This window comes from Hemiscyllium ocellatum, chromosome 39, assembly GCF_020745735.1.
Source record: "Hemiscyllium ocellatum isolate sHemOce1 chromosome 39, sHemOce1.pat.X.cur, whole genome shotgun sequence".
NCBI lineage: Eukaryota > Metazoa > Chordata > Chondrichthyes > Orectolobiformes > Hemiscylliidae > Hemiscyllium > Hemiscyllium ocellatum.
The window spans coordinates 4,487,792-4,512,727 of record NC_083439.1 but is presented as its reverse complement, the minus strand read 5'-3'; the positions used below and the strand labels follow the sequence as shown (position 1 = coordinate 4,512,727).

General features: G+C 44.1%; 1 protein-coding gene across 2 annotated transcripts in view; it reads left to right on the top strand.

The window, feature by feature from the left end:
- The window catches only part of LOC132834415 (A disintegrin and metalloproteinase with thrombospondin motifs 7), a 182,272-nt gene that overhangs the window by 9,250 nt on the left and 148,086 nt on the right, over window positions 1-24,936 (top strand). For both annotated transcript variants that reach the window (XM_060853335.1, XM_060853334.1), the window contains exon 3: window positions 3,990-4,194. In XM_060853335.1, the coding sequence (XP_060709318.1) occupies window positions 3,990-4,194 (205 nt within the window). The remainder of the gene's footprint in view (window positions 1-3,989; window positions 4,195-24,936) is intronic.

Here is a 24,936-nt window from a genome sequence, read left to right as displayed (position 1 = left end):
ATCTTTCTCATTCATAGCTGTCGTAAACATTGGCTGTGGCCTCGATGGAAAACAGTCACGTGTTATTCTCGAAGTAGGAATAAATGATTGTTGTTTTCAGTACAGATTCCAGTATCTGCAAAGTGCTGGAGATCACAGCGGGTCAGGCAGCAGCTGCAGAGAGAAAGCGAGTTAATGTTTCGAGTCCTAATGATTCTTCATCAGCACTGAAGGGTCATCTAGGCTTGAAACATCAGCTCGCTGTCTCTTCACAGATGTTACCTGACTCACTGTCATCTCCAGCATTTGTTGTTTTCAATTTTATTCTCGAAGACTGGCTTTTCAATTCCTGCTCTAGAGGTTTCAATTCCATTATTCGGATGGATATTTCTGTTCCAATAATGAGGGAGGGCTGGACTATTACAAGTGTTGTTCTTAGGCCTTTATCTTTTGTGTATTAGATGTTAAGCCAAGGCTGTGATTTCCCTCTTTGACGACCCTGTCATTATAGCATTGCCAGTGGAAGGCTCTTGCTGTGAATAAATTGGTTGCCATGTTTTCTACATTACATTCGTATTTCCGTTGTCCTTCATTGGCCTGTGATTGGATGGTCTTTCTTTCCTTAAGATCCTTTGGGAGATAATCAGCAAATTGCTCACTCCTGACCTGTAATTCTCCCAGTCCTGTAATGAGGTTCCTGCACTCCCCCCGATCCTTTGTCCTGTAATGAGGTTCCTGACCCCCATCCACTGTCCTGTAAGGAGGTTTGTATACTCCCCCATCCTCTGTCCTGTAATAAGGTTTCAGACCCTCCATCCTCTGTCCTGTAATAAGGTTCCAGACCCTCCATCCTCTGTCCTGTAATGAGGTTCCTGACCCCATTCCACAGTCCTGTAATGAGGTTCCTGCTCTCCCATCTTCTCTCTTGTAATATGGTTCCTGCCCCCCATCCTTTGTCCTGTAATGAGGTTTGTCACTCCCCCATCCTCTGTCCTGTAATGAGGTTCTTGCTCCCTCATCTTCTGTCCTGTAACAAGGTTGCTGCACCACCCATCTTCTGTTCTATAATGAGATTCCTGCCCCTCCATCCTCTGTCCTGTAATGAGGTTCCTGCACCCCCATCCTCTGTTCTATAATGAGGTTCCTGCTCCCTCCCCATTCTCTGTCCTGTAACGAGATTCCTGCTCCCTCCCCATCCTCTGGTCTATAATGAGGTTCCTGCTCCCTCCCCATCCTCTGTCCTGTAACGAGGTTCCTGCACTCCCATCCTCTGTCATGTAATGTGGTTCCTGCAGCCCATCCTCTGTCCTGTAACGAGGTTCCTGCTCCCTCCCCATCCTATGTTCTATAACGAGGTTCCTGCACCCCCATCCTCTGTCCTGTAACGAGGTTCCTGCATTGCCATCCTCTGTCCTGTAATGAAGTTCCTGCTCCCTCCCCAACCTCTGTCCTGTAACGAGGTTCATGCACCCCTATCCTCTCTCCTGTAATGAGGTTCCTGCTCCCTCCCCATCCTCTGTCCTGTAATGAGATTCCTGCTCCCTCCCCATTCTCTGTCCTGTAACGAGATTCCTGCTCCCTCCCCATCCACTGGTCTATAATGAGGTTCCTGCTCCCTCCCCATCCTCTGTCCTGTAACGAGGTTCCTGCACTCCCATCCTCTGTCATGTAATGTGGTTCCTGCAGCCCATCCTCTGTCCTGTAACGAGGTTCCTGCTCCCTCCCCATCCTATGTTCTATAACGAGGTTCCTGCACCCCCATCCTCTGTCCTGTAACGAGGTTCCTGCATTGCCATCCTCTGTCCTGTAATGAAGTTCCTGCTCCCTCCCCAACCTCTGTCCTGTAACGAGGTTCCTGCACCCCTATCCTCTCTCCTGTAATGAGGTTCCTGCTCCCTCCCCATCCTCTGTCCTGTAATGAGATTCCTGCTCCCTCCCCATCCTCTGTCCTGTAACAAGATTCCTCCTCCCTCCCCATCCTCTGTCCTGTAACAAGGTTCCTGCACCCCATCATCTGTTCTGTAACAAGGTTCCTGCTCCCTCCTATCCTCTGTCCTGTAATGAGGTTCCTGCCCCTCCATCCTCTGTCCTGTAATGAGGTTCCTGCCCCTCCATCCTCTGTCTTGTAATGAGGTTCCTGCCCCTCCATCCTCTATCTTGTAATGAGGTTCCTATTTCTAGTCCACCTCTAACGAGCTGTTCCCACAGAGTCTTCTTCTTTCTCAATTGCTGGTGTGTTTGTAAAGCTTCCAATTTTTATTTCAGGTTTGTAGCTGTGTTTAGCTTCCTTTTATGTGTTTCTGTTGGAAACAGATGTTGGTTTCTGCACTGGACCAATAAAGTGTAGTGAAGATTATATTGCTTGGCATTACAATAACGTGCACAGTGTGCAGTTCTGAACTCAATCAAGGCTGAATCTTCTCCAGGCTTCAGTCACTGATCCAATTATGGCTTCAACAGAAATCTTGGAACATTGTTGAACTGGCTCCAACTCAGTAAAATGTGTCTCTGGAGCCAATAAAGCTTGCCTTGTTTTTCGAGTAGAAGTCAGGATGACACCTAACCCACTTCCTGTGAGTCTAACAAACTGTGATTGGATGTGACTCGATGTGCAAGAAAATCCTTTAAAGTGACACTGACCATTAAGCCATTTTCTGGGCCAAAAAGAGAGATAAAGTATGTGTTGGTTTTGGGCTTTCTGCAGCCTCGACATGCCTCAAAGTGTTTTATTGCAAGTTATGTACTTTTTGAAGTGTACCCATTTCTTTACCGAGGGAACGGCCGGAGTCATTTTGTGCACAGAAAGTTCCCACAAAAACAGTCTGGAGACAACGACCAGATGATCCTGTGATGTTGGTTGGGACAGCAAAGTTGAGATGACCTCATATTTACTGAAAATGTGAGGCAGGAGGCTGATCCATAGTCTTTGACGAGACTTTGGGGCGGCACGGTGGCACAGTGGTTAGCACCGCTGCCTCACAGCGCCTGAGACCCGGGTTCAATTCCTGCCTCAGATGACTGTGTGGAGTTTGCACATTCTCCCAGTGTTTGTGTGGGTTTTCTCCGGGTGCTCCGGTTTCCTCCCACAGTCCAAAGATGTGTGGGCCAGGTGAATTGGCCGTGCTAAATTGCCCGTAGTGTTAGGTAAGGGGTAATTGTAGGGGTATGGGTGGGTTGCGCTTTGGCGGGTCGGTGTGGACTTGTTGGGCTGAAGGGCCTGTTTCCACACTGTAATCTAATCTAATCTAACATGTCTGGAAGTAATGAAGGCATGCTTGAAGACTTAACATAGTAATGAACAGAGTAAGACCTTAATCAGCGGATTAAACATCCTCAGCAATTTGCTTTTGATCTTTATTTATAAACTTGGCTTTACATTATCATTTCCCTTTTGAGAAGTGAAGTTGAGAGAAGATTAGGTAGCAGTGTTTGAAATCGAGCAGCCGACATAGAGTAGGTTAAGAAACACTGTTGCCGTTGGCAGTAGCACCAAGAGCCAGAGGGCACCGATTTAAGGCAAAAGAAACAACAGTGACATTTCGAAGGACATTTCCATGCAGCAAGGGGTTCAGGTCTAGAACACAGTGTCTCATTATTACAATGTCACCTTTTGAGCTGGAGGAGATTACAGAGATAGGCAGGGGCAGAGCCATGGAATGATATGGTAAAAAAGGATGAAAGTTTTAAACTTGAGGCACTGTCGGCCTGTTGCCAATATGAGTCATCAAGCATAGGATGGGCTGGTGGATGAATAAATTGATGTGAATCTCAAAAGTAACAGAACAACCAATAAAACCTGCCATGTCTGCCCCGAAAGTCTCCTGGAGTCCCTCAACCATCATTTCTTCCTCAATCACAGCCAAAAGAAGATTAATTGCTTGTTGCTTCATGGGATGCCTCCGTGTATGTTATTTACATCATATCAGCGTGTGCACTTTATTCCAGTCCTCTGACAAGATGCCTCATAAAGGAGAAAAAAATTAACTGGATCTCTTGATTTGCTCTTTCAGAAAGGTGTATTCCAATTGTCAGATGAAGATTACTTCATCGAACCTTTGGAGGGATATTCCTGGGATGAAGATAGAGCACAGCCTCATGTTGTTTACAAACGGCACGCTCCAGAAACAAAAGGATTGGAGCCTCACTGGTTGGATGAGTTGATGGAAAGGCCAAATAACAAGGGTCCTGAAGAAAATAGAGTGTGCGGTGTGTCAGGTAAGTTCAACAATAGATTTCTGCAGTGCAAAGAGTTCCTCAAGTCTCTGTTAACCGAGAGATATAGGTATCCAGTGTGAAGGTCAGACATTGGAAATGTCGCTGTTGTTTGATTCTATTGGGTACTCTTTGAGAAGTTGCAGCTGACAGCAATACAGACTTTCCTGCTCTCAATTGCACTCTTGAGCATAAACCATTGAGTTTCTAGGAATGAGGGTCCATCTTTTTATAAGGTGCTCAATTTCCAAACCCCTTGAATCTAAATACTGTCATGACTTGGAAATATATCACTATTACTTCACTGTCACTGGGTCAAAAACCTGGAATTCTCTCCCAAAGGATCGAAAGCACATGGTCTGCAACAGTTCAAGAAGGCAGCTCATAAGCACCTCCTACAGGGCAACTAGGGATGGTCAATAAATACTGGCCCCACCAGTGAACAAGTGAGAAAAGACCGATTGCCTCAACCAGCCAATAACTACATTATTGTTGTATAATGTGACTACCAGGATAACAGAAGGCAAATTAGATCAGAATTAGGACGCTGATCTTTTTATTTCCAGCAATTCTTATTTTTTAAATGCATTCAAGAGATTTGTTTCTCCTTCTGAACCAGATTACCTCTTGCCCGTCCCCAGTTGCCCTTGAGAAGGTGGTGGTGAGCTGCATTCTTGAACAATTACAATCCATGTCATGTATGTATGTCCACACTGCTTCTAGAGTGGGAATGCCATAATTTAGGCGTTAGCACAATCTACTACTTGAGGCGATGTATTTGTTTATTCTAAATTTCACAGCAATAAAGCTCCAGTTACAAACCTGCTCCCTTCTACCCACTCCACACAGCTGTCTCCCACTAACACTTACCTCCAATCCTTCCCCTCCCACCCAATCTCTCCAACCTTCTCCTTTTTACCCCTGCCCTCTTCCTTCCACCTTCCCCTTAAAACTCTATTTCCCCTTCCCTCAACCTGCTCCCTCAGACCCATTTCTCTCAGCCAGTCGCCCTCTCAGCCTCTTGCTCTCACTCTTACTCTCTGTGCCTGTTTCTGTAATTCTGTGCAACTAGTCAAGATGAGAAAATTGCATTTCCTTTGTTGCCTTCTCATGTTTTATACTTCCTTACCTGCTAGCACTTGCCTGTGTTTAATCCCCTGCATTCTTCCATGGAGATATCAGTAAACCTAGCTCTAACATGAACATACTTCAGAAAACTGAGTCAAACTTTAATGAGTAGGGATGCAAATCTCATTTCAACTGAATACGAATGTTATTTGTTGTTAAAGTAAGTGTACAGTCTCCTCCTCTTGCATTTGAATCATACTATCTTCTTGTAATTATTTTAGATAAACAGAGACAGGAGTAGGCCATTCAACTCCTTGAGCTAATTCCACCATGTAGCAGGGAGCTGAGGACATCACAGCATTCAACTTATTGATTAGCTCTGCTACTGGTACCCTACCTCACACCAAGACCAGTTCATCCATCACACCCTGAGCTTTGATCTTTCCTAGATCCTTTTCAACAGATCCTTTTCACCAGAACATCTAATTTAATGGGGACTGATCTGTACCATGACCCCAAATACCTCAGCCTATCAAAAATCAGTCAATCTGGCTTTGAAATTTTCATGAATGTCAGCAAGTATTTTGGGAGTGAGAGCTTCAGATTTCCAGAACCCCTTGTATGAAGGAATGCTCCTCTGGTGGCCTGGACACTTTCACATTTAATACTTCCATAACTTCCACATTGGTGGTCTGTCATTAGAGCTTTAAGCTCTGGAATTCACGTTTTTTCTCTGACTCTCTACTTCTGTCTCTGGCTTTAAAATACTGATAGGCTGCATCACTGGCCAAATCTTTGCTCATCTGCCCCTGTTTTGCCTTGTCTTAGAATTCCTACAGTGTGGAAGCAGGCCATTTGACCCATCGAGTCCACACCCACTCTCCGAAGAGCATCCCACCCAATCCTTCTAACCCTGCATTTCCCACGGTTAACTCACCTAGCATGCATGTCCCTGAATGCCATGAGAAATTTCCCACGGCCAGTCCACCTAACCTGTGCACCTTTGGACTGTGGAAGGAAACCCAGGCAGACACAGGAAGAATGTGCAAACTCCACACTGTCACTCGAGGCTGGAATCAAACTCAGATCCCTGGCACCGTAGGGCAGCAGTGCTAACCACTGAGCCACCGTGTCACTCCAACTTAATGTCAAAGTTTATAAAGTGTCTAAGGATGTTTTGATGCATTAAGGAGGTATATACAGGCACTTTGTTGCTATTATTATTGAGGTTGTTGTTGAAAGAGGAGGAAAGAAAATCCGGGGTACACCAGAGGCCAGAATCAGCCATGTGCAGAGATTGCAGAGGACTGTGAAGTTTGAAGCTAGGATGGATGAGGGCCATGGGATGATTAAATTAGACATTCTGGTGAAAAGGATCCAGGAAAGATCAAAGCTCAGGGTGTGATGGATGAACTGGTCTTGGTGTGAGGTAGGGTACCAGTAGCAGAGTAAATCAGTAGATTGAATGCTGTGATGTCCTCAGCTCCCTGCTACATGACAGCATATATTTTGGATTAGAGAATACACTTACAACTTCACTTCTTGTATTTGTGGTATATGTGCTGCCTCCTCCCTCCCCCTCTCATTGCGAGAGTGAACAACAAACATAAAGAGGCTGTAAAATCGAGAATCTGTGGCATGTGACCCAGTCAGTACTCTTCATCTTGGACTGCACAAGAAGGAAATGGCAGCTGTGTTCTGACCCCGCTGCTGTCATCAAGATAGGAAAGCAAGGAAAAAGTTCAAAATCATTTTATAAAGATGTTAATAAATTAAATTAAAATGATTTTTCATTAGTTTGGCACAAGGCACAGTCAATGATCAGATTGAATGCTCAACCTGCCTATCTGACCAGTCTGCCTTTAATACCTTCCAGCTCATAGATCCACCATCTGAGTTCTGAAAGAGAGAAAGAGCCAATTATCTCGCCAGCCAGCTTTTTATTGCGGAGTTTGCTGAAGGGTTGCGGTGTGACTGGCCGTGGTGTAACCAGATAGTGCTATCAACCTGAAACAAAAGGTTCAACAATGACCTTGGAGGTTTAAGTTTGAAATCCTGCCTGTCTCCCTGGATCAGTTTTGGGTGCTATCATTCAGCTGAGGTGTAAACCTGAAGCTCTGGCCAATATCTCTCAGAGAGATGTCAAAGATTTATGGCCCTCAGCAGTTATCCCTTGGCCAATGTCAAGAACAGATGCTATGGTTGTCTATGTGTGGGAGGCTGCTGTGTGTGAATTAGCCTCCACATTTCCTATGTCACAGCCAGTGATTACACACTTCACATGTCAACCATAGGCTGTAAAGCCTTTGGGGTGTCTTAAGATCATGACCATAAAGATTGCCGTGTTATCCCGTCACACTAACATTGTGCATGTGTAATCTCCTGGGTGAGTCAGAGAAACACAGAGCTAACATGGGGGAATGGAAGTACTTTGGGGAAATAGTTTCTGACCCCTCTCCTCAGGAGATTGAAATTGAGGCAATCACACAGACCAAGTGTTACCTATAAAAACACACTCACCTTCTATGTGATGCAATCTACGCTCCAGTCAGGAACTGGAGTTTAGATCTGAGGAACAGAATGCTGCCTGACCTGCTATGCTTTTCCAGTACCACTCTAATCTAAACTCTGGTTTCCAGCATCTGCAGTCCTCACTTTTGTCCAGTCAGGAACTGGTCAAAGTCCCTCTGGAACTGACCAATAGCACATTTCAGAGGCTGATGACTCTCTGGGGCTGCGAAGATCACGTTCTTACTTTTCCAGAGTTGAACCTCATGCTTCCTGGACCTCTTTCATCATTTACACTATAATGATCTATAAATAGGGATGCTATCTAACACTTTAATGGTTAGTAGACCATCTTTTCATTCAGTAATTTTAGCAAAACAAACGTCACTTGTAGAAATAGATTTCGCCCTCCTCTGATGGAGATTTCAGGAGGTGGGGATTTATTCTTTCAAACATCACTAACTGTGCAAGAGGGAAAACAGTGCCTTTGTAAAATATCAATGATTCTCTTTAAATTAAAAAAAAACTTGCCTCAGAGAAACAACAAAGCTACAATATGTGTATTGAGTTGTAATTTACGTGTCAGCTTCTTTGCTTCTCTAGCACGTTACTCTTACAGGAGATACAAAGACAGAAGTTGGAAGGAGTTCAACCAACTAGCAGCTGTTCCAATTTTCCATAGATAGGGCTACGCCCAGAATAGATCTCCAGATATCATCTCATTTCTTAACCCTATTAATGCTGAGGCTAAGCGAGTTGGAGAAAACATTGTAATCACTCACTCTCCCTAATGGGATGCACCAACAGGGTTTAGCACCAACCTTTTCCCTCTCTTTACCTCTTTTTCCACCTTTTGTGATCTAATGGCCATTAACAAGCTTTACATGTAAATTAATCTGTTGGAAAACACAACTGATTTACTGGTGATGGTTAATAGATGAAACACGGGTGATTTGGTGATGGTGATGAGAAAAGCATTCAGTTGTGTGTGAGAGCAGTTCTGGATGTAAGAAAAGACACTGCTAATTATTGTTCAAAAACCCATATAGTTCATGCATACCCTTACCTGGTCTGGCCTACATGTGACAACCATCTGATGAAAGAGCAGTGTTTCCAATTATACTGGTTGGACTATAACCTGGTGTTGTGTGATTTTTAACTTTGTACACCCCAGTCCAACACCAGCATCTCCAAATCAGACCACAGCAATATTGTTGACTTGCTTAACTGCCCTCTGAAATGGCTGAGCAAGCAAGTTCAAGGGCAATTAGGAATGGCAGCAAATGCTGAGTCTCCAGCTTTGACAGAAGCAGATACGTGCACAAGTGCCAATCGGACAGAGCACGCTCTGTGTCTGAATAAAATATGTTCTTCCTGTCAGCTGTTGACAATACACACAGGGATGCAACCACACCGAGCTTCTATTGTAATGTGGAATGTCATCTTCCTGCTGTGGGATGTGGCTAAACTCCCAGGAGGAAATCTCTGAAAGGTAGAGAAACCACTTGAGAAAATGACTGAGACTATCTGTGAGTTTACTGACCAATGATCAACATGAAAGTAATCGTACCTCAGAAATATTTGGCTCATTTCGTTGTCCAAATATCATCTGGCATAGGATTTAACACAAAAACAGAACTTGCATTTATATATCACCTTTTGCAACCTCAGAATACTACTAAGTACTTTATAGCCAATGAGATTCCTTTGAAATGTGGAGAATGCTGTGATGTAATAAACAACAATTTAAGCATAGCAAGTTCCTACACCAGCAACTTGATAATGATCAGATAATCTCCTTTTTGTTAAGTGATGTCGATTGAGGATTAGATATTGGCTGGAGACCAAGGTAAAGTTTATTGCTCCCTGAATACTGTATGTGCTATGGCAACTTCTAGATTCACCCGAGAGATCAGAGGGGGCCTCTGTTTAATATCTGACAGACTAGTCAGTGCAAGTGTGGCGTTAATTTTGACTCTTGTAATTGTTGTCGCCACTTCTGTTTATGAAGCTTGTTTGTGAATGATCAAAAGTAAAAACTGAAGGAACTGTTTAATCTTTTGTGCCTGCAAGGGTCAGAATACTCTACAAAGGTTACCAATCCTCCAGAATAGAGTCTCCAGGAATTAAACAGAATACAGTAATACAAGAGAAAATCTTCAGCAGCATTAAAAAAAAGTATGATCTTATAAAATCTCTATCCTTGAATGCTTTTTGTTTATTAATTATGGAAGTATAGGTTTGAAGAGGGGGAGGAAGGGATGTTTGACAACTTGAGTGATGCAGAGCCAGCTCATTTTCCTGTTGGCTGTAGGAAGCTGTTGTATCATGAGGATAGACACAATGGCCAATCAATGGCAGAACGGGAGGAGGGCAGTGATTGGACGGTGGGAATCACCCCAGTGCCAGATTTGACAACACAGGGTTCATTAGAATGAATGATCTTCGCCTTATCCCAAAACCTGCCTCAAAGTTAGTCAAACACAATGGAACATATCCATCCCTGTTTGTTGCTGTTTTTTTTCATGACCTTTAAGCCTAAATGTCAGCTTCCAGCTGCAGGACTGGAATATCTAACTGGGCATTTAGCCCAGGAAGGGAGGGATTTAATCACAGCTTCAGCAAGCTGAACAAATAAAGTTGCATATCATTGTCCGTTTCCGGTCCTTCAGTATGTCTCCTGTATCCAATCCCCTCTGGCCTCTTTTGACCTCTCTTTGGCCTCGTGACAAACTCTTCCTATAGAACAAGGGACGATGAAAGACGAGCCCATTCAGTCCCTGTTCTGACATTCATTGGTTGATCTGTCTCCATTTACCAACTTGGTTCCATTTCCCTCAAGTACTCTTGTCTAACAAGAATTTATCAATCACTTTCCAGGTGGTTGTGCTGTATTCCTTTTCTTCTTTGAAGGGTTAATCAACTCCCATTAAAGATAAAGCAATAACTTTAGGGCAGAGTGATGGAATATTTGCAAACAAGAGCTCAAGATGTTTATAGAGTTTTACAGCATGGAAACAGGCCCTTTAGCCTATGGTGTCCATACGAGTCAAAGAACATCTGTCCATTCTGATCCCATTTCCCAGCACTTGTCCCACAGCCTTGTGCGCTATGGAGTTTCAAATGTTCATTTAAACATTTCTTAAATGTTCTTGTCTCTACCATCCTCACAGGCAGTGAATTCCACATACCCACTGACCTCGGAGTGAAAAAGGTTTTCCTCAAATCCCCTCCAAATCGCCTGCTTCTTCCCTTAGCACTGTGCCCTATGGTTATTGGCCCATCAAAGAGTTCTCCCTCTCTAAGCCCCACATAGCATTGTAGACCTCAATCAGGTCTTCCCCTTCAGCCTTCACTGCTCTAAGGAAGAGAACTCCAGCCTATCCAGTTCCTCTTCATAGCTGAATCTCTCCAGCACAGGCAATATCTTGGTGAATGCCCTCTATACCCTTTCCAGTTCAATGACATCCCTCCTACAGTGTGGAGACCAGAGTGATCCAGCTGAATTTAGCCAATCACAGGTTAGAGATATCATTCCAGCTCTGTGACTGACATCAATACATTCCAGCGTGTACAAGTTTTCATTGCTCATCTGTCTATAAACCTTTGGGGTTTAAGGAGCCTGGTTCTGCTTTAGATTCACAAGACAATTCAATGACAGCATCTCCTGAAACTGCAACCATTACCATCTAAAAGTTCAAGAACAGCAGGTACATGGGAACACCACCCCTTGCAAGTTTCAAGTCTTAGTGAATTTTGAGAAGATTTGTAGTTCAGGTTGAGGTTCTGGATGTAGGTATCTTTGCCCCCAAGGCCCACTGAAGATGTTACCTAGTATGGTGATGAAATGTCTGGAAATGAACCTCCCAGTTCAGCGGGCAAACCTACATCCAAGTTTCAAGTCACTCACTATCCTGATTTGGGAATATATCACCATTTGTTCACTGTGGCTGCGTCAAAATCCTGAAATTACACCCCTCCCACCACCACCGAACAACATTGTGGATTATCCCATAGCACACGGGCTACAATGATTCAATAGGGCAGCTCACCACCACCTTCTCCAGGGCATTTTGAGAATGGCATTTGATTAAAACCCTATGTTTGGCCTTGGCTGGTGAGAGTTAGTGGACTACAAATTGGGCTTGAGAGTCTATGTATTCGGGAAAGATAGGAGAATATTAGAGGGATTGTGGACAATCTCAGGACAATTATTTTCACAATTTGAGGGAAAAAACCTACCAAAACGACACTCAGCCTAAGGGCTTGTTTGGATTCCAAGATTGGTGCAAGACACAAAACTGGGGCTAAAAGGTGAAAGGGCAGGTTTCATAGCAAGGATTGTATCCCCTTCAGCATCTAAAATAAAGAGTGATCTAATTGAAATGCTGACAGTGATTAAGCAATTTGAAAGGGTCGATCGAGATTAATGTGGGGGAAGGGAGGATGGAGTTCTGAAAAAGGGGGCAGAAATCAGAGTAAGAGTTTTCAGGATGAAATCTGGAAGCACTTTATATAAAAGATCATGGAAACATGGAACTCTGTTCCCCCACAAAGTTGTTGATGCTGAGAATTTATTTTTGGCAAGGACACTAACCAATACAGTGGAGAGGGGGGATGCGAGTGTAAGGGGTAGGGGGCTAAACGTGCTAAGAGGCATATTGGCCATGATTTAATTGAGAGTTGAATAAGGCCAAAGGGGCTGAATTGCCTCCAGATGATGGGAGGTTTCTCTCCCAGAGCAGCGAGAGAAGCACAGAGCACCACAATGATCAGTGAGTGACTGCAGCAATGGTGCTGCTGCTTGTAGTGTTCCTTTAACTCAAATCTGGGTGGTTCCCTCTGTGATCAGGTTACATAACAAATTTGAAAGCCAGTTTGTAAATGTTCTTGGAATAAATACCCTTCATGCCAAGGGGCTGGGCACACAAGTGGAACAAATGAACATTGAAGCCATCGTGAGAATGCCAAACCATTCTGCTTTTCCATTGGAGCATTTTTCAGGCATGATGTCGATGACATGCCTCACAAATGTTAACCGTCCATTGATGCCAGATTCCAATTACAGTATGAAGCTGGTTCAAGCAGAATTGAAAACAGAAAACACTGGAAACACTCAGGGGATCAAGCAGCCTCTTGCAGCGTTGACCTGATGAATTTACTCTTTTTCTCTCTTCGCAGACACTGCCAGGATGACTGAGTATTTCCAGTGTCCCTCTCTTTGTTTCAGATTTCCAGCATCTGCCGTAATTTACTCTGGGGTTGATTGGAGCTGTGTCAGTTACAAGCATCAAGAAGGAAATAGAAATAAGGGCAACACAGTGGTTAGCAGTGCTACCTTACAGCAGCAGGGACCTGGGTTCGATTCCAGCCTCGGGCGACTGTCTGTGGGGAGTTTGTACATTCTTCCCATGGTCTGTGTGGGTTTCCTCTCATGATCCAAAGATGTGCAGGTTGGGGTGGGTTGGCCATGGGAAATTGCTTATAATGTTACTGCACTATTCAGAGGTAAATGGGTCTGGATGGGTTACTCTTCAGAAGGTTGGTGTGGACTTGTTGGGCCAAAGGGCCTGTTTCCACGCTGTAGGAAATCTAAAACAAATGCTTTTGGCTCAGTGGTTTGAGATTGGTGGATGGCTATTTACCACAAGACCCCAAGTGAGATTTCACACTGTAGCTTATCAATCCCACCTCATTAACTACCTAGCCCACATTTTGGCATCCGCCTCATCCCATTCTATTCCCATCTTACCACATGCCATTCCTGGATCATCTCTCTATTGCTGGGATATCATGGAATTGACCAGGGGGCACCTTAAAAACCAGTTGTGCACCCGTACAAGCACAGTCAGTCCGGGGCTGCCCTGCCTGGTTTGGTGCCCCTCTGTGTGGTCAGGGTGCTGGAGCTCCAGCTGGGATGAGGGTGGGGCTGATCTGGGATGCTCTCCTCCCCCAGGGACTAGCAGGGGAGACCCCAACACCAAGCCATGCCCAGCCTAGACCTAGGGTACCCCTGAGATTTCCTCCACCCTGCACAAACAGTAACAGCTGTGCCACCCTGTTTCCATCTCCATTAATACCCACTTCTTTCTTATTCCAGGGGCAAACCAGCTCCCAAAGGGCAGGAAGAGCCCCGCTGGGTAGTGGGCTGCCCAATATTCACCCCCTTATGAGGAGAACATCCTGACTCTGAATCCCCCCCACCCCCAGCCTGAGTATCTGTCTGACCATGCCCAGGCCCCAGGCCTGGGATGGGAGGTTGCCGAAGCGCAACCCACCCATACCCCTACATTTACCCCTTACCTAACACTACGGGCAATTTAGCGCGGCCAATTCACCTGACCCGCACATCTTTGGACTGTGGGAGGAAACCGGAGCACGCGGAGGAAACCCACGCAGACACGGGGAGAACGTGCAAACTCAACACAGTCAGTCGCCTGAGTCGGGAATTGAACCCATGTCTCTGGCGCTGTGAGGCAGCAGTGCTAACCACTGTGCCACCGTGCCACCCACTGAGAAGCTTCCTGGCTTTGTGTCAGTGCTAACTGCAAGGCCAGGCAGCACCACTGTCAGCCTGCTCTCTCTGGCTAAGGGGGGAAAGCACAAAGAGCCAAGTCCCTGTAAGGTAGGGGTGCTGTGAGCATTGGGGTCAGCTCAGAGTGAGTGAGGGCCCTGACACTGAGGGAAGGGCCTGGAGGTACAGCCCGGAGCAGTCCCTGAGGTGGGGTGGGGTGGGGGGGTGCGGGGAATGGGTATCCCTGAGCACACAGTGTTCTTGCTGCAGGGTTATGATGAGAGATACCGAGGCAGCCCGAGGGGCAGCATTGAAGGGCAGAGTGGCCTGAAAATGGATCAGAGATGGGCCATGAGAGTTCATAGAGGTTGGCACATATCAGATGCCAATGTCCAAGGACATGGGGGCGTGAGGCCAGTGCTCATGGATCATGCCGTGAGAAGTTGGTGCCCAGTGCCCACCATGGAGGTTGGCTAACCTTATGAAGAGAGATTGACTAAACTTGAACTTTTCTCTCTGGAGAGAAGGAGGAAGGGAGGTGACCTGACTGAGGTATACAAGGTAGTGAGAGGCACGGATAGAGTCAATAGTCAGAAAACTTACCCCAAGGCAGGATTGGCTGGCACCAGGGTCATAGCTTTAAGATATTAGGAGGAAGATATAGAGGAGACAGACGTCAGAGGTAGATTCTTTACACAGAGAGCTGTGAATGCATGGAATGCGTTGCCAGCGGTGATGGTGGAAGCAGAGTCATTCGGGACATTTAAGTGACTGCTGGACATGTACATGGATAGCAGTGAGTTGAGGAGTGCGTAGGTTAGGTTATTTTATTTTACATTAGGATTAATCCTCGGCACAACATTGTGGGCCGAAGGGCCTGTTCTGTGCTGTACCTTTCTATGTTCTACGTTCTATGGAAGTTTTTTGGAACAAGTGATGAGCTGAAGATTCCAGGTCCCTGATCTGACCTCCATGTCAAGCTGCTTCGGCTGGTTTGGTTAGGGTGGGAAGCTGAACATTAAAGATGGGAGTTAGGCTGTTAACTTGGTGTTTAACAAGCTACAATCCCTTTTAATTGGCAATTCACTGCTGCCTAGTGAGAAACTCTCTGTGCCCCTCTGCAGATACATGAAAAATGGAGTGAGGTACTGCTGAGATTGAGATGGATGTCTTGTCTGATTCTGCCACAAATCTTGCCCACACTTCTCAGACCTCTGGAGGATTCTGCAGGTCCCAAAGTGCTTTGCAGCGAATGAGATACCTGCTGGAGTGCACCCAGCAGGATGTTCACCTGTGCCAACAATTCCCTGGTACAGAGCCTGCGTCCCATAAATGCCAGCAGTACCTGGCACTGATGTTACTGAATCTGTGACATTCTGACTCCAACAACACACAGGAATCGGAGCAAGTGACAACAGCTTTGTCCTCCGGAGTTTTCTCCGCTGCTCAAAACGATGTGGTCCGAGCCGGTACCAATTCCAGCTTCCTGCACTATCTCTGTGTCCCTCAATTTCCTCAGCACACAACAATCTATCAATCTCTTCTTGAACATCCTCTCTTACTGAGCACCTACAGCTCTCTGACCTGTACAATTCCAAAGGTTCACAACCCCAGGAGGGAAGCAATTTCTCTTTGTCTCAGTCTGTTATTCCGAGTCAATGAAATGGCCTCTGAGCAGCGACCAAGAGAAGTTGGTGCTACTTGTTGTGTCATGGCACTGGGGAGGTGGAGGCAGGCTGTGCTGAAACCCTTCTCACCCACACCATGGTGATTTTGATTTTAAACATTTAAATGAACATGTTTTAAACTGACAATCAGCTCAAGTAAGCTGAGACTTTTGGCAAAGTCAGTGTGTTTGTCGTTCTCAGCCCCATACCTTCTGATCTCTAATTTAAACAGAATTCAAGTGGATATTGGGGTCGGTTTAAGACTCCTGCAAGGCAATGACTGTGTCAAACTGTCCCCAGCATTGGAGAGTATGAATTCTGATTTTATAATTCCGGTTAACACGGTCAACTCTCCCCGACTCAGTAACAAAATAGATTGCTTCTGGTCAGGAAACCCAGTACTTGCTGAGAGGTAATAGTGAGTGTGGAAATCTCAGCTGCCTAGGAGATTTGCTGCTGCACATTCCCCTCCTTTCAGAGATTCATTGTATTTTATGTTGAATGTCTAGACTGGTTTCTAAATATTCTCAGTCCTCTCTTGAAAGGGTTAGAACCTGGGGTTATAGGTCAGTGGAACAATCACCATTTAATAAACAGCTGTCATTTGTGTCTGGGCCTGGACTGCGTTGCATGGCACTTTGACAATGGGAGCATCACTGTTGAGTTTGATGGAGTGCTTTGTTTGGCATCTAACTTCACACTTCACCCTGTGGAGGCAGGAGCTATAACTTCAGCAAAGTTTACACACTCCTCCAGCAGCTCTTGAAAATCCAGCTATAACTAGTTCACTGAGCAGAGACCGTAACTCGAACCCAGTATTGATAGGATTAAAGAACGGTTGCTAAGCAAGGTAGGGGGTTGGGAGTCAGCAGTTGTGTGATTATATCCATTCCCTAGTTGCCTTTGCTGTAAATGATGCATTTGACTTCTGAGAAAGAGGCTAAAGCTGTGAGCAGAGAGAACTTTCAGCACCAGCTCACGTGGGCAAATGCCACACTAGATAACATATCTCATGTCATTCATCATTGCTGCAACGTTGTGTGAGACTGATGCCTGGTGCTTCACAGGCCTCCATCTCTGAGCTTCTTGTTCAACTTTTATCTTACATTTCCCAGCACACTCACACTGAGGTTACAAACTACCAATTATTTTCCCTGTGTCTCTCACTCTTTCAAATGCACTCAGCTCTTCTTCCTAATGTATCTCAATGATTATTTATAGAGTCATAGAGTCATACAGGGCAGACTTGGTGGTACAGAATTAAACAGTGCTATAAAGAGACATGAAATTGAAGCTTTTTGTCTCACATTCGTCAGGACCAGAACACGAGAAACTGATCCTAGAAAGGGAACTATGTTGTTGCATAAGTCGCTGTTCTCTTTCAGTTTTGGATTTTTGCTTGCCGATTCTGATTAACAAAGAGATGATGTGGAGTACCGGTGTTGGATTGGGGTGGACAAATTTAAAAATAACACAACACCAGATTATAGTCCAGCAACTTTATTTGGAAGCACTAGCTTTCGGAGCATGCTCCTTCATTAGGTAGCTGTAGGGCAGGATCATAAGACACAGAATTTACAGCAAAATATTACAGTTTATCGCAACTCAAATGATATATTGAACAAACCTAGATTGCTGTTAAGTCTTTCATCTTTTAAAATAGGTTACAGGTTACGGTTCATTAATATGTAAATCCCAGAATTTCATCTAAGTCACATTCTCGAGATATGTTAAGGTTTGATTAAAAAAAGGTGACAACACAGCTCAGACAATGCATTAAAGGTTTGAGGTTAGAGTCTGTCCGTGTCCCAACCTTGAGTCAGACTGGTTCTATTTACAAAGTAGGACTTTATAAAATACTAGATGGATTGACTGCCTGTAGGTTGTATGCCAGTAGAATGTACAATTCTGCAAATCCAAATGCACCTCATTGACCTATATGTGCCTGTGTGTGTGTGCATGAGAGAGAGAGTGAGTGTGTGTGTTTGTGAGTGTGTGTATGCGTGAGACAGAGCGTGAGTGTGTTTTTGTGAGTGTGTGCATGTGAGTGTCAGTGCGCATGAGAGAATGTGTGTTTGCATATGTGTGTGATTGGTAGATTGTGTGCATAAGTGTGATGGAGTATAAGCCTGAGAGGGTGTGCGTCTGTGTGTCTGAGTGTGTGTGTGTGTGTTTGTGTGCATTTGTACGTGCATGTTTGCGCGAGAGTGTATACAAGCACACACACATACTCTTACATACTCACACACTCACGCAGACCATTTCTCATACACACACATACAACCCCACACACACTCCCAGGCTTATACTCCATTACACTCATGCACACATTCTACCAAGCACGCACACATGCAAGCACACATTCTCTCATGCGCACTCACACTTACGCGCACGCACTCACAAAAACACACACACTCTCTCTCTCATGCATACACACACAGGCACATATAGGTCAATGAGGTGCATTTGGATTTGCAGAATTGTACTTGCTGATACATTCTACTGGCATACAACCTACAGGCAGTCAATGCAGGCCATCAATCCAGCTAGTGTTTTATAAAGTCTTATTTTGTAAATAGAACCAGTCTGACTCAAGATTGGGAAACAGACAGACTCTAACCCCACACCTTTAATGCATTGTCTGAGCTGAACTGTCACCTTTTTTTATAAAACCTTAAGTTATCTCGAGAATGTGACTTAAAAGAAGTTCTGGGATTTATATGTTAGCAAACCAAAACCTGCAACCCATTCTAAAAGATGAAAGACTCAACAGCAATCCAGGTTTGTTCAATATATCATTTCAGTTGCATGAAACTGTAATATTTTGCTATAAATTCTGTTGTCTTATGATCCTGCTCCACAACTACCTGAGCAATGAAGGAGCAATGCTCTGAAAGCTAGTACTTCCAAATAAACCAGTTGGACTATAACCTGGTGTTGTGTGATTTTTAACTTTGGTTAACAAAAGAAAAGAAGTTTTGAATTCTAAGCTCTTTTCAGCAATGTTGAATTTCTAATGTATCCTTCAATTGAATGGATGTCTTGCTCATACCTCACCTGGAGTACTGCACTGTAATTGGACTCCAAATCCCATGAGAAAGAGAGAGAGAACATGTATATTCATCAGAATGATGCAGATAAAACATGCAAAAGTGGAACTGAAGATGAGATAAACCTGGGGATGGCATTGTGGAGAAACATACATGTGGGGAACGTGGCTTTTTGCATGTCGACCATTGCAGTACTGATGGCGGGAGTGAGGACTGCAAATGCTGGAGATTAGAGTCGAGAATGTGGTGCTGGAAAAGCACAGCAGGTCAGGCAGCATCCGAGGAGCAGGAGAATCGACATTTCACGCAAAAGCCCTTCATCATGAAAAGACTTTTGCCCAAAAGGCCGATTTTCCATTGCGGTACTGATGTCTATCTTTAAATGTCACCACCGCATTGAGAGGGTAATTTTAAGTTGTCATAACTGGTGAGGAATTGGGGGAGGTGGTGCTCAGATCCCAGCCCACATTTAAAACTAGGTACTAACTGGGTCCCATTGGGTTGCTTCCAGGCAGTTTGTTTAAAGTGAACCCTCACTGCACCAACTGACAACCCAGTGATGTCACCATATGGTGCAAACTGACCCTGCAGTGGCAAAGTGGCAGTCTAATAATTGTGTGCAGAGAGTTAAGTGGATTTAGTATCAGAGGTTTAAACGTGATTTAATCATTTTTGACTGTAGTCTACAATTCACAAGTGATACTCCTCTCACCCCCTCCAGACTCTTTGTGGTTTTGAACAATGATGTGAATTTCAGTCAAGTCTATGACTTTAATAGGATAGTCACAGAAGCTGCTAGTGACTCTAGGGAGCTGCAAACTGAGGGGTGTGAGATCAGATCGAATTTCACTAGCTTTCTTTTTCCATTTATTTGAGGCCAGACTTTGTAACCTCTAAATGTAGCTCCAGATAGAATATTGTGACACCAGCTTTAATTTGCCAATCCTAGCATCGTGGGATTAGTGCACTTTCATTTTAATGTGGAGAAGTAATGGTTAGGGGAGATGGTAGAGGACTGAAGAATTGCAAACAATACACCTTTCTTTAAATAAAAGTGTAATTATCAACCCAAAACTACAAATTCCATGGCAGGAAAACATTTAGAAAACATAATCTCCAACAAAATGAACAGTCACTTGGACAAGTATATGTGGAATATATGAGTAAAACCAGAATGGATTTCGTAAACACAAATTATGTGGAACTAATATGTTGTGTTTATACTGTTGTACAGTCATACAGCATGGAAATAGACCCTTTGGTCCAACTAGTCTATGCCAAACATAATTTCAAACTAAACTAGTCCCTCTTGCCTGCTCCTGGCCCATACCTCTCCAAACTTTTCCTATTCATGTACTTATCCAAGTTGTAATGTTGTAAATGTTGTAACGGTATCCACATGCACCACTTCCTCAGGAAGTTGATTCCACACACAAACCACCGTCTGCGTAAAACATTTACCCCTCAGGTCTTTTTAAAATCTTTCTCTTCTCACCTCAAAATGTGCCCCTTAGTAATTTGATAGTTTTCTTTGATGAGCTAACAACATGATGCAGGTGATGGAGTTGATGTAGTACGTTGCAGGTGATGTGATGAGTTTCATGAAGTGTCGCATCATGGATTTATCAGTGAAGTAAGGTTATGGAATAAAAGGAACAAGGGCAGTGGAGATACAAAGTCTGCATCATATCGGTGAGTCGTTAAAGCCTGTGTTTGAGACTGGAGGAAGATTTACAGTGGAATTCTTCAGGAATTAATACCAGGACTACTGGTTTTCTTCATATCTTCAAGCTTTCTTCAAGCTTTTTGAGCGCTGCTCCATCATCAGGTGAAGGATATGACCTTCAAATAAACCTGTTGGACTATAACTTGGTGTCATGTGACTTCTGACTTGGTCCACCCCAGTCCAACACCAGCACCTCCACATTATGAAAACATAAGCACACAGTTTTAGCAATAAAGCAGAGGTTTCTTGCATAAAAGAAATGAAGAATAAAATCAAACAAACCAAACTATTTACATAAAACTTTCAAAACACATGGTAAAATACAATCCCATTAATCCTTACATCATTCTTTTACAGTATTCAAACTCCACAAAGATGATTCCCTTCTCTTTCACAGATAGAGTTTGATTTAGCTGTGGCCTCAATCCCCTCATCTTGAAAATCTATTTCCCTCTTCCTGGAATCTTCATAACAGCGAAGCTTAGATTTCTCAGCTTCAGATACTGCATTCATGGTTTTAACTCAATACCTTTTTGAAGAAGTAACAAAAAGGATTGTTGAGGGCTGAGCGTGGATGTGATCTATATGGATTTCAGTAAGGTGTTCGACAAGGTTCCTCATGGGAGACAGGTTAGCAAGTTAAGATCTCATGGAATACAGGGAGAACTAGCCATTTGGATACAGAACTGGCTTGAAGGTAGAAGACAGAGGGTGGTGGTGGAGGGTTGCTTTTCAGACTGGAGGCCTGTGACCAGTGGTGTGCAACATGGATTGGTGCTGGGTCCATTACCTTTCGTCATTTATATAAATGATTTGGATCTGAACATAGGAGATATGCAGGTAAGTTTGCAGATGAGACCAAAATTGTAGGTGTTGTGGACAGCAAAGAAAGTTATCTCAGAACACAATGGGATCTTGATCAGAGGGGCCAATGAGCTGAAGAGTGGCAGGTGGAGTTTAATTTAGATAAATGCAAGGTGCTGCATTTTGGAAAGGCAAATCAGGGCAGGACTTATACACTTAATGGTAAGGCCCTGTAGAGTGTTGCTGAACAAACAGATCTTGGAGTGCAGGTTCACAGGTCCTTGAAAGTAGAGTCGCGGGTAGATAGAATAGTGAAGAAGGCGTTTGATACGCTTTCCTTTGTTGGACAGAGCAATGTGTATAGGAGTTGGGAGGTCATGTTGGGGCTGTACAGGACATTGGTTAGGCCACTTTTCAAATATTGTGTGCAATTCTGGTCTCCATCCTATCGAAGGATGTTGTGAAACTTGAAAGGGTTCAGAAAAGATTTACAAGGATGTTGTCAGGGTTGGAGGGTTTAAGCTATAGGGAGAGGCTGAATAGGCTGGGGCTGTTTTCCCTGGAGTGTTGGAGGTTGAGGACCTTATGACCTTATAGAGGTTTATAAAATCAGGAGGGGCATGGATGGGGTAAATAGACAAAGTCTTTTCCCTGGAGTGGGGGGGGGAGCAGAACTACAGGGCATATGTTTAGGGTGAGAGGGGGAAAAAAGTCACCTAAGGGGCTTTTTCACGCAGAGGGTGATGTGTGTATGGAATGAGCTGCAAGAGGAAGTGGTGGAGGATGGTACAATTACAGCATTTAAAAGGCATTTGGATGGGTATATGAATAGGATGGGTTTGGAGGGATATGGGCCGGCAGGTGGGACTAGATTGGGTTGGGATATCTGATTGGTAAGGATGAGTTGGACCGAAGGGTCTGTTTCTGTGCTGTACATCTCTATGACTCCATGATCTCTGGTCTAAATAAAAACTAAATGAACTGCAGATGATGTAAATCAGGTACAGAAATAGGAATAGCTGGAAAAGCTCAGTAGGTTGACCCAAAATGTTAACTTGGATTTCTCTCCACAGATGCTGCCAGACCTCTGCTCTAAAACTCTAAAACTAACTTCTTTGCACTGGGGTAATTGAATTCTTAACACTTATAAACCATCTCCTTTCTTTAGGAACAACTATTTCACACGTCCAGCTGCAGCCAAGACTCGTGCAAAACTGCCAAACTGAAATCCTAAATATTTTTTATTCCCTTTCACTCTCAAGCCTTGATGTAGACATTGGGGAGGGGGAGTATGTAAGTTTGCTCGCTGAGCTGAAAGGTTTGTGTTCAGACGTTTTGTCACCATTCTGGGTAACATCATCAGTGAGTGTCTGGTGAAGCGCTGGTGGCAGGTCCTGGTTTCTTAAGGTGGGTGATGTCATTTGAGGTTCTTTTTTTCTCGGGAAGGTAGATGGGATCTAAATTGATGTGTTGGAAGGGAAAACAAAATTCAAACCCTACAACTCCCCAAAATGAGATGACCAAAATAATGCTGATGTTTGGCAAGTACAAGGGTCATACACACAAGCTCTGTTGTTGATGCTTCTTACCAGGGGCACGTGAGACACAAATGTTCTTCATTTTCCTTCTGAAATTGCTTTGGGAAAGCAAAAGTGGTCAGAGATCTCTGCCAGGCTACATTAGAAATAGTAACTGAGCAGTTATGAATGACTCTGCTCACATGTTTGGATACAATGCAACACTCTGTTTTAAATGCAGTCAGGAATTATGTTCACTACTTAAAGGGGCCTGACCTCCAAACAAGAGGGGGCTTCTCAAGGCCTTGTTAATTCCTGACTTTATATTAATGGTGACTGACCTTCACATTGTTTTGGTGGAGTCCAACTCAAATCTCCACAGAGGTTCCCAATGGACATGGTACTGAGGATAGTTTATCCCTGGCTTATTATCTGGTCAAATGTTTACATCTTTATTTAAATTAGACTGAATTAGCATTATATCAATAGCTGCAGTTTACTAATTGGAGGCTGCACTTCCAAGCTATTGGTCTTCCCACTGATCTACAGAGTGTTGTTTGAATGTAGTTCATGGTTTTGTTCAAGCACAGTGATCAGAGTTAGATTTTAAGACAAGAAAATTAGTGAAGTAATGTAGACCACACGTTAGTGAGTACACACACTCACTTTTGTTCTCTCACACTCACAACACGTACACACTCATTCTTTTATTTAAACACATTAGGGCAAAGTTTTGTGTCAAATTGGAAAATAGGTGAAAGGGGGTGAGATGCCTGTTTTACATTTCATTATTTCAAATGCCTCCACCAATCTACTTTCATTCTCCCTTACCTTCCAGCTCAGGCAATCTCACATCCTTTCTGAACTCTCTCTGTGTGTGCACTGTCTCAGACTGTATGAAACACACACACCCTCTTACATCTGGTGCTGGTACGCACATTCTCACATTGTCCTTTACTTCCCATTGTGAGTGGGCTCACACGTGGCCTCACATACACAGTCTCGCATGAACACAACCAGTCTTACATGAATCCCTTGAACACAACCATTTTGACTTTCCTGTGGGCATTCTGTCAATCCTCTGCCAGACATAGGCACCAGATATAAAACACATGTTCAGTCCCACACCCACAAGCACACGCAGTTCAATTGGGCACAAACATATTCATAAACGCATTGAAATACTCAAAGATAGTCAAACAGAATCACAGAATGACTACATTGAGCATCTCACTTTAGTTCCATTTTCTTGTTAACTTCCTGTAACTCTGTACATTCTTCTTGTCAAACCAGTCAGACTGCCAATTGAAAGCCTCCAGTGCACCTGCCCTCCATCACCTTCTCTGGCACCACAGTCACTCGCTGCATGAACTAACTGTTCCTCATATCATTTCTATTTCTTCTGTTTTAACCTCTGCCCTCTCATTCTCATTCATTCTGATGAAGAGTTACCGGATCCGAAACATTAACTCTGCTTTCTTCCCACAGATGCTGCCAGACCTGCTGAGTCCCCCCAGCAGCTTTTATAATAAAAGTAGGCTATTCAGCCCATCCATGTCTACTCTGCTACTCATTGAGATCATGGTTAGAAGGGTTACACCCAAACCGTTGACTTTTCCACCTCCTGATGCTGCCTGGCTCGCTGTGTTCTTCCAGCTTCCTGCTTGTCTACATTCAATGAGATCATGGCTGATCTGGTGACCCTCAACTCCACTTTCCTGCCTTTCCGTTGCTTCTATTACTGATTAAAAATCTTCTTATCTAAGTCTTTATTATCTTTAATGACCCAGCCTTGATAACCTTCTGTGGTACAAATTACTCTCTTGGAGAGTATGTTGAGGTTGTACAGGACATTGGTGAGGCCTCTTCTGGAGTACTATGTGCAGTTCTG